This window comes from Octodon degus, unplaced genomic scaffold (assembly GCF_000260255.1).
Source record: "Octodon degus isolate 3935 unplaced genomic scaffold, OctDeg1.0 scaffold00215, whole genome shotgun sequence".
NCBI lineage: Eukaryota > Metazoa > Chordata > Mammalia > Rodentia > Octodontidae > Octodon > Octodon degus.
This window is the reverse complement of record NW_004524791.1, coordinates 71,968-81,612: the sequence shown is the minus strand read 5'-3', so window position 1 is coordinate 81,612 and position 9,645 is coordinate 71,968. Positions and strand designations below refer to the sequence as shown.

General features: G+C 59.0%; 1 protein-coding gene across 3 annotated transcripts in view; it reads left to right on the top strand.

Moving 5' to 3' along the window:
• The window catches only part of Tldc1 (TBC/LysM-associated domain containing 1), an 18,273-nt gene that overhangs the window by 6,205 nt on the left and 2,423 nt on the right, over positions 1-9,645 (top strand). For all 3 annotated transcript variants that reach the window (XM_004645009.2, XM_023705249.1, XM_023705250.1), the window contains exons 2-7: positions 2,243-2,420; positions 4,078-4,308; positions 4,573-4,717; positions 5,293-5,721; positions 7,393-7,511; positions 9,082-9,261. In XM_004645009.2, coding sequence (XP_004645066.1) covers positions 2,268-2,420; positions 4,078-4,308; positions 4,573-4,717; positions 5,293-5,721; positions 7,393-7,511; positions 9,082-9,261 — 1,257 coding nt within the window. In that variant the 5' untranslated portion in view covers positions 2,243-2,267. The remainder of the gene's footprint in view (positions 1-2,242; positions 2,421-4,077; positions 4,309-4,572; positions 4,718-5,292; positions 5,722-7,392; positions 7,512-9,081; positions 9,262-9,645) is intronic.

The following is a 9,645-nucleotide window of genomic DNA, read 5'->3' as shown; positions in this document are numbered from 1 at the left end:
CGTATCAAACATCTTAGGGATAATATGGAACAGGTATTTTTCATCAAGTATTGATATGTTGAACTTTAAGTCCCTACAGAATATGATAAAAAACATTTAAAAATTAGAATATATTTTAAAAATAGGCATAAAGAGCACCGGCTTGGGGGCCAGGGAGATGGCTCAGTAGGATAAGCGCTTCCCTGGCAAGCGTAAGGGCCTGAGTTCAATCCCTGGTTCCGGAGACTGAGGTTGAATAGCCACCCGCCTAACCCCAAACACCCCCGCACATATGGTTATCCGTTATAAAAAAAAAAAAAAAAAAAAAAAAGAGCACCGGCTTCTTTGAAGGCTCAGCCCTCGCGCACTGCCTGTAATGCTCCTGTCTAATTCTGCTGTCCCCAACACAAGGACTCCTGTCCCGATTGGGTTCTCAGTGGCAGCACTGATCCCTATGGTGGTGGTGTAGCCATGTGGCCACCCTGGCCCCTTGGGCCATGGCTGGCTGGGCTGCCGAGATGGTGGCGGTGGGGGGATAGAGCCCAGCTGCACACCCTTGCTTCTGAGGGGAGGTCAGCCTCATGCTGCTGGGCATAGAGCCTGGTCGGGGGTGTCCTTCTTGGCTCCACTGCTGAGAAACTCGAGCCCTGAGATCCGGTGGCCTGTGAGTGACAGTCCTGAGCCTGTCCGGTCCTGCTCTTAGGTGCCCTCTCCTGGCCACTTCAGGGGACATCAGGAGCGAGCCCTGTGGCTTTTGAGGATGACCTCAATTAAAAGACAGCAACAGCAAGCCTCTGCAGGGCCCGGGAAGAGGGGCTAAGTGTGGAGGAGAGCTGGATGCACTCAGACACCAGGCGTAGGGCCCCCATGGGAGCCAGTGACCTCCGGGCCAGGTGCCAACTACACAGCCGGGAGACCTGTGGGGCTCATGCACCCAGGTCCAATGCAGCAGTCTCCCTAACAGCCAGAAAGTGAGGACAGCCCACATGATCACTGGCTGCCAGTGGACACGGTGGGGCGTGTCCTATGTCCTTACGATGCAGTGTCAGCCAGCTGTACAAACTGCAAGCAGCACAGTGAACCTCAAGTTGGCTGCGCCACAGGGGCCCGGGAAACGTGAGGCCCAGTGATGGAAGCCATCGATGTGAAATGTCCAGCGTAGGGAAAGCCAAGGATGGAAGGTAGATTTATCGTGGTCAAAGGTGGGGAGGGGGCGTGACTGGAGATGCCAGTGGGGCTGTCGCGGCTCCCACAGGGTGACAGATGTTTTGGCACCTGGTGGAGGTAGTTGTTATCAACACAGTGATGTACTGAATGCTACCAAACTGCACACTTTACGATGGCGCTCCCTGGGTTAAGTGGCTGTCCCCTCATGGCCGGGAGGGGCAGCAAGGCGAGGGTGCACTGCTTTCCCTGGAGGTGTGCGTGGTGGTGCCCCTTCCCCTGCTCCCTGCCTGCCAGGTGCCTCCATCAGGGCCTGGTCCTGGGGGTTGTTTTTGCACCACTGCCTCAGTTTCCCCAAAGGCCTGTGCCTCCCCAGCAGTCTCACTGACGCAGCCGCCTGAAAAGTCAGGGCAGGAGTTCAGCGCTGTCCCTCACCCCGGGCTTTCGTCTCCGACTGTGCTTTGGTTTCGGTCTCCCAGGCTTGGGCCTTTCAGAGACGAGGCCTGCAGTGGTGGGCCCGGCCGTCACTTGCCCGGGTGCTGGAGGTTTGGGGCTAGGGCTGGGATGCTTTTCCCATTGCTCTGGATAACATGGAACGTTGTCCCAGTGCTCGGGGACAGAGCATGGTCATTCCCATTATATGAATGCAGCAATCTGGGCGCAGAAAGGCTCAGGGACCTGCCCGAGAGTGCATTCCTAGGAAGAGGCGGAAGCGGGATCGGGTGTGCTGCAGACGCGGGCTTTCAGGGGACGGCTTTACTCAAATTCATGGGGCCATTCAGGTTCAGAGTTTTGTTTTTAAAGCAGTAAAGGTTTGGATTGATTAAAATGCCCCCACCCAGTTCCCTCAGCCCGCATGTGGTGCTTCTGCGTGTGTGAGCCCGGGTGCCTGCGCCGGTAGACCCTGGAGTCACAGTGCGGCTCCCTGTTCTTGTCAGCAGCGGACCCGTGCTGCGCCGGGACACTGCTCTGTGGGTCTGTTGCGTTTTGGCCGTCTCACGCAGAGTTGCCTCTGCCACCTGGGCTGCAGCTCCAACGCCTGCCCTCCGTGATTGCTGTGTGCTGGCTTCTCTCTGACCCGTCTCTCTTCCTTTCCCAGGAAAATCTTTCCAAGACGAGGCAGGATGGGGAACAGCAAGAGCTGCTCGGAGAGGAGCTTTTGCTCCCAGTTGCTTCCTGAGGAGCAGGCCGAGATTGACAGGCTGTTTGATGCCCTGTCATCGGATAAGGACAGCGCGGAGAGCTCGCCCCGCTGCTTCTCTCTGAAGGCTCTGCAGGCAAGAATGACACCATTACTCAGGGCCAGTGTGGGGCCAAGGGTCTGCAAAGTATGGCCCTCGGGCCCAGGGGCACCCCAAGAAGCTGTTCTCTGTGCAGGGCCAGATGGCACGTGGTGCTGGCTTTGTGGCCCATGTAGTTCCTGTTGCAGTCACTCTGCCCCGGCAGTGCCAAGAGCAGCTGCCCCTGATAGCTAAGCAGACCCTCCCTCTCTGGAAGTCAGCACGGTGCCCAGTCTGCACTGGAGGAGGCACTTAGGGAGGAGCAGGAGGGCCGTGCTGTTGAGCATTTCCAACTCCAGGGGACGCCAGAGGGCCAGCTGGCTCCCGTCCCTGCTGCCCCATGTCTCCTGGCTGCTGTCCCCGAGTCCAGGTGACTGTCTGGAGCTAGGCCTGCCCATCTCAAGTGACTACAGCCTCTCGGGCACACCACTGCCTTGAGGACTTGGGTCTGACGTGAAGGAATTTGATGGTGAGCCTAATGCGGTGCTGGAGCCTCGCCTTTGGGGCTCCCCTTCCAGGGTTCCAGCTGCTGTTCCCATGTTGTGGCCCCATTCTGGGGGCTCTGAGCTCATGCTGCAGGGCCCTGACTGAGCAGGACATGGGTGAGGCTTCTGCTCCATCCCTGGAGGGGGTCGGGGGCCATTTTCTACCAGCCTGTTTTCTGACTTCTGGATGTGCAGACAGCAGTAATAGGGGTACAGGGCCCCCCACTATGCTTATTTTGAAGATGAGGACCTGCAGCTCTGTGTACCCATGTCTCCAGGTCAGCAGTGCAAGCCGCATAGGCACAGCCCACCAGCCAGTGGGCGCCAGGGCTGTAAGGTGGGCACCAAGCCCATGAGCTGGTTGCAGGACACGGGCTGTAGAGGACCAGGCGTCCTTGGCTCTGCTCCGAGCTGGGAAGGAATCAGAGGCTGCTTGGCAGGGGGAGGTGGGAAACACACAGGAACAGGAAGATGCTCGTGGGGAGTTCGCAGCCTGCCTGGCTAGGACCGCACAGTGCTGACGCTGTGGTGGCCAGCTGTCAGGGACCCTGTTTGCAGGGACTCACACTTCCTGCTTAGTTGTCATCCTGGCCAAATCAGATCTGACGCTGGAGGCCAAAAGGAAAGCAGCATTTACAGAGGGTCATTGTTTAGGCTGCTAAGAATTAAATTACGACTTTAGTGAGAAGAGTTAAAATGTGTGTGCACTGTCAGAACTGGGATAAGAAGTAAAGTTGAGACCCACTTGTTAACCCCTGAGGGAGAGAACAGCTGCCCTGCACAGACACGAAAGGTGCTAACGTGTCAGTGTGTAAGCAGGTGGCCACGTGGGGAGACTGGGAAGTGGGGAAGACAGGATAGGAATGAGCAGGAAGGGCGTGGTGACCAGGACAAGCTAGGACACTTCCAGGACATGGGTCTCTGGGGGATGGCAGTGGGGTGCAGAGGGGGCCACATAGCTGCAGGAAGGTTCCAAGGGACGGGGGCTGTGGTCCTGCCTGCTTCCTGCAACACCATTTTTTTTTTTTTTTTTTTTGTGGAACTGGAGATTGAACTCAGGCCCTTGCGCTTGCCAGGGAAGCGCTTATTCTACTGAGCCATCTCCCCAGCCCGAGCCACAATTTGGACCCTGCCCCTCTCTGGCATTTTCTCGCACTTGTCCCCAACAGAGCCATGTGGGGGAAGCGCTTCCCCAGGAAATGGTCACCAGACTCTATGACGGCATGCGGCAGGTGGATGTGACTAGTAGGACCCTGGGGCCCAGCAAGAGTGTCTCGCGGGAGCAGTTCTCAGCGTCGATGTCACACCTGCTAAAGGGGAACGCCGAGGAGAAGAGCCTTGTGATCCTGAAAATGGTTTCTGCCCGGGAAGGGCCTGTGAAGGCCAGAGAAGTACAGAAGGTCCGGTCTGGGTGTCCTTGGATCAGGCTCAGGACAGTGACAGCGGGTGGTGCTGGCATCATGGGACTCCTGGGCACATGACTGGTTGAGCTCAGGCTTCCAGTGTGGAAGCTTTGGTGACACCTCTCCACTGGGTGCCCTCTCCCACCCATGCCAGCTGTCACAGTGGGCATTAGCGAGAAAGCTGCCCGTTCCCACGGTGGCATGGGACAGTTCTCGGGTCATGGTGGAACTGTCACTCATGGTGCCATTGTGCCCTTTCAGTTCACAGAGGACCTGGTGGGCTCCGTGGTGCATGTGCTGGCCCACCGACAGAAACTGCGCGGCTGGGCTGGGACGCAGGCCACAGGTGCCCCGGTCAGGACAAAGGCCCTGGCCACCCATCTTGTCTCCGAGATGAAGCTTCCAGGTAAGCGTGCGCCCTGGTGGCGTGGGCTTCAGCGTCACGTGGTCAGTGACCTTACGTATAGCTGTGTGGTGTGGCTCAAAGTCAAGAAGTGAGCACCCTGCCCTTGTGCCACAATGTGGGGTTTCCTTAGAACCCTTGCTTGTGCAGGAGCAGCTGTGATGGCTCAGCTTCTGTCTCGAGTCGTTGAGTTCTCTGTTTTCCCTGGTCAGTCTGGCTAAAGCTGTCTCAGTTTTAATGTGCAATCAGTGTAAAAGAAATTGCTGAGATATACTTTTTTACGTATTTGGTGTAGGGTCTTGCTACACAGCTCAGACTCATAGTGATCCTCCTGTCTTAGCCTCCCAGTGCTGGGATTGCAGGTGTGAGCCACCACGCCTGGTTGGTGGCTCTTTGCAGTCATTTTTTATACTGCAAATTGGTTGGAATCGGTGGATGTGCAGTGCATCTGTTTTGACAAACCTTCTGCCAGGTGACCTGGCCATGTGTGACTCATGCCTCCTGGGTTGGCCGAGGCAGGATTAGGCGGTCAGTGCCAGTGATGCCTGCCCCAGTGACACTGACTGTCCCTCGCCTAGGTGGTGAGAGGCCTCAGGGGCCTCAGTGGCTGGACCTTGACTGTGACCAAGGCGTGATCGAGGACTGGGTCTTCAGGGTCCCCCACGTGGCCATGTTCCTGAAGGTGGTCATCTGCAGGGGCCTTCTCATCTTATGCGGGTCCCTTGACGTGGCCACGCTGGTCCCCGAGCGCCAGGTGGAGCTGGGCCAGGAGCTGGAGAGCCTGCTGGACGCGCCCGCTGTCCTCTTCCTTGGCTCCCACCTGGCCCCGGAGCAGCGGCAGCGCTGGCGCCTGCTCTTCTCCTCCCACCTGCACGGGCAGAGCTTCTCGCAGCTGTGCGGCCGCATCACTCACCGTGGGCCCTGCCTGGTCCTGCTGGAGGACCGCGATGGCCACGTGTTCGGGGGCTTCGCCTCCTGCTCCTGGGAGGTCAAGCCGCAGTTTCAAGGTGAGACATGAAGCCCTGTCCCTGTGGGGTGGTGCAGAGAAGGGACAGCAGCCTCTCCACCTTGTTTCCTGAACCCGCTTGGGTGCTAATATGTGATGCTGCTAGAGGGTGCTGCGGGGCACCACAGATCTCTTCCGTGGCCCTTGCAGTGGGGTGATGAGAGCAGGCGAGGACAGAGCCTGACCTGCACGTGGGGCGAGTTTGGGCTGTGGACACTCAGGAGGGGCTGGGAGATGGAACGTGTGTGTCTCTTCTGCCCCATCAGTGTTGTGGTTTTGTTGGAATCTTGTGTGACCTCTTGCCTGGATGGAGGAGGGTGAGGGGCCAGGGCCTCTGGCCCCGCTGCTTGTTTCCAGGGTTGGATTCATTGTTGGCTTTCAGAATGTGCTGGATCTTTAGCTGCGGGAACGGCTGGAACCCTCCCCGAATCCAGGTTCCTGGGTGCCGGCTGACCTTGTAGGCAACCTTTCTGGGTTAAATTGTCGTCTTGGGCTCCTCTGCCTGCTTATCCTCCCAGCCTGTGTCCTAGCATAGGGTGACCTCCCTGGCAGCCCAAGGGGGCTGCGTGGCCTCAGGACACAAACAAGCCCCAAGAATCATAATTGCATTGCAGGCAGGGCTCCTGCCACCTCCAGAGCCTGTGATATCAGCTCCAGACTCTGTTGCCACCAAGGTACTGACACCTCACCTTCCTGCTGAGTGCAGACCTACGCGAGCCTTAGTTTCAGCGTGCAGAAGGAGCCCCAGCAGAGGTCAGCTTGCCCTGTGGGTAGCCTAGCCAGGATGGGTATCAGAGCACAAAGCCCCTGGTCTGCAGTGTTGAGTGGGTAGACAGCTTTGAAATGACCCAGGGCTGTGCCACTGGCAGATGGGATCATGGCTCTCAGCTCTTGCCCTGGGCGTGGTGCCCGCTTCTCTGGGCCTCAGCTCCTGAATTCCGGACTAGCCCCATGTGGGCAGGTGGCAGGGACAGGATTGTGGGCGCACCAGCAGCTGTGTTGTGTGGTTGGTCGGGAGCCCTCACTGTCAGCCTAGGTTTTGTCAGGTACATTGCCTTGGTGAGTCCTCGTCCTGTGTCCTGACAGTCACAACCCTGTGTGGCTTCCGCTGTAGGCAGAATCCCATGGGGACAAGGGTGTGACTGTTGGCCCTGTGGGCCTCATGGTGGCTCTGTCAGGCTGCTTAGCGTGGGGTTCCAGTGAATGCTGGTCATCAGCCCCCTTGTCAGGGCAGAGCACAGTGGTCTTCTCCGAAGTCCAGTGCCGGAGCGCGCAGAGGGCACTTGGGGCCTGGCGGGTGCACAAGCTGCCCCAACCTTGATGGCAGCAGCGCAGCTCTGCTTGGACGGGAGGCTGCGGTGTTGTGCACGCGCACCCTGACAGCTCCCCAAGGTCCCCCGGGCCTCTAGCGCACCCCCCATGTGCATTTGTGCCCCTGCTCTCCTTCCCCCAGCTCCCCTCTGCCTTGCAGACGGCACGGCACTCAGTCGCCATGGGTGCCCGTGTCCGTGGGCCCCAGGCAGTGCGGGCCTCAGACAGTGTGAGCCTGGGACGCTGCGACGTCTGCCCCACCGAGGGGTGAGGAGGCCTTGCTGTTGCCTTTCCTGAGCCGAAGCCCTTGTGCCCGTCACAGGCGCAGTCATCTTGTTCATTTGCTTCCTGTCACTTCTAGGGGACAACAAGTGCTTCCTGTTCTCCATCACCCCCAGCATGGCCGTGTACATGCCCACAGGCTACAACGACCACTACATGTACCTGAACCACGGGCAGCAGACCATCCCCAATGGACTGGTGAGGAGCGGGCCAGGCTGTGCGGGTGGTGATGGGTCAGCAGGGCTGTGGGCACAGCGTCCCCCACCGGTGCACAGCCTGGCACCTTCCCTCTTCCAGTCAGCACACCTGCTGCGTGGTGTTCTGCTTCTCCTGTGGCAGTGTCCCCTCATTGTGCCCTGGTCTTGGTGCTAGGACTGTGATACCAGCCAGGGTTCCCCTCAGGGAAGGTTGAGGCCTTGGCTGGGCTTCTCTGTATTGTAGGCAAAGGTGACACTGGGCCTAGCTGGTCTGTGACTTTTATGGCCTGAAGTAGTGTTGGTGACAGACCTGTTACTGGAATGACACCTGAGTGTGAGACCCCAGGGTGTTGGCCCGGACTCTGGGGACTTGTGGGGGTCCAGCTGGGGAGACTGTAGTCCCTGGCTGGTCTTGCCTAACTGATGACCCAGTAGGAAGGAGAGGAAGAGTGTGGAGGCCGAAAGGGCCTGAGTGGGTCTCGTGGTGGGGTAGGCGGGCTATGTGTGGCCGTGTTCTAGTCCCTTTCCTGATACCCATGACTTAAGGCGGGGTTTATTTAGCTCACAGTTTCAGAGGGTTCAGTCCAAGGTTGGCGGATTCCAAGGCCGGGAGGCATGGTGGAGGGGCCTGGTGGAGGACAGTGCTCCTAGCAGGGTGGTCCACAAGCAGAGAGGAGGAGGAGCCACTCCCAGCTGGCTCCCTCCTGACAGCACCTCAGCCGTGAGCTACTCGTTAGATTTTTACAGCACCCCAGGATCCAGTCACCCTACAAACACGAGGTTCCTGGCGACATTTTAGATCTAAACCCTGACAGAAAGACGCTCATCTGGGGCAGGAGCTGTGCCTCCCCTGTCCTCTCTTCTCCACTGGTCTCCCTCTGGGGATCCCCAGCCCTGTGCTTGCAGGGGCTGAAGAGGCACTGCCCTCAGTTGACTGGAGGGGGCCCCCCTGCTACTCCAGGGGGACATGACCAGTCCCCCAACGACATGGGCGAGATCCCTGTCCTTGGAGCAGAGCCCTGTGTGTCTCCAGAAGCTGCTGGTCACAGGCCTAAGGAGCTGAAGTGGCTCTAGCAGGAGCAGCGGACTCTTGCTTGGGGCTCGCCCCACCCCAAATTGGAACCAGGGTGCACCCGGTGCTCCAGGACCCTGGGGACCAGAGGTGGGGTAAGGATGCGTGCAGGAGGCTGACTCAGCTTTCCCTCGCCTGTCTGCTCTTGTTCTCTGTCCTGACACCCAGCACAAGGTTGCTGCGCGCCCGCCCAAGGGTTGTATCCTGTGGCAGGGCTGTCCGGTGTTGCCTGTGTCCACCTCTCCCCTGTGTGATACTCCGGGGCCTGGGAGTTACTGTACTTCACCCTCGTGAGAGTGCTGTGCTGTGGGTGTCGGGGACACCCTGACTGTTCTGGTAATGTGGCACAGGACACACAGACAGCACTGCTCCAGTCAGCAGCCCAGAACAGGACAGTTGCGCTCCCCACCCCGCCTGGGTCTCATCTCGGGCTGGCTTCACATCCCCGCAGTCCTGGCCACGAGGTCGCTCATGCCACACTGTCCTGACTCCTCCACAGGGCATGGGAGGTCAGCATGGCTACTTCGGACTGTGGGTGGACTCTGACTTTGGGAATGGGCACAGCAAGGCCAAGCCCACGTGTACCACATACAACAGCCCACAGCTGTCCGCTGAGGAGAACTTCCGGTTTGAGAAGATGGAGGTGTGGGCAGTTGGAGACCCCTCAGAGTCGGAGCTGGTGGGTACTTTACTAAGTGGGTGGAGGGGCACTTTCTCCACGTTCTTGGCTCTTCCCCTTGGCTGCTACACCTGCAGCTGCTTTGTCCAGGGAACCTGGGAGACACGGGGCGCAGTGGGTGGGTGATGCGATATTCAGGAATCAGGGTCTGCTGCTGTGTGTGCCGCAAACCAGGCACTGTGGGGTTCCCTGGCTCTCCCCTTGCAAGAGTCGTTTGGGGCCGCACACTCCTGGAACCACCTTGTAAACCCCAGCATTGCACCCAGCCGGGAGGGCCTGGGGGAGCCCCGGACCCCTTCGGCACACAGCCCCAAATCCTGCCTGGTGGGGGAGGCTGCTGTTATCTGCATGGAGCCAGCACCCCCACCCCTTCTGCCCAGCACC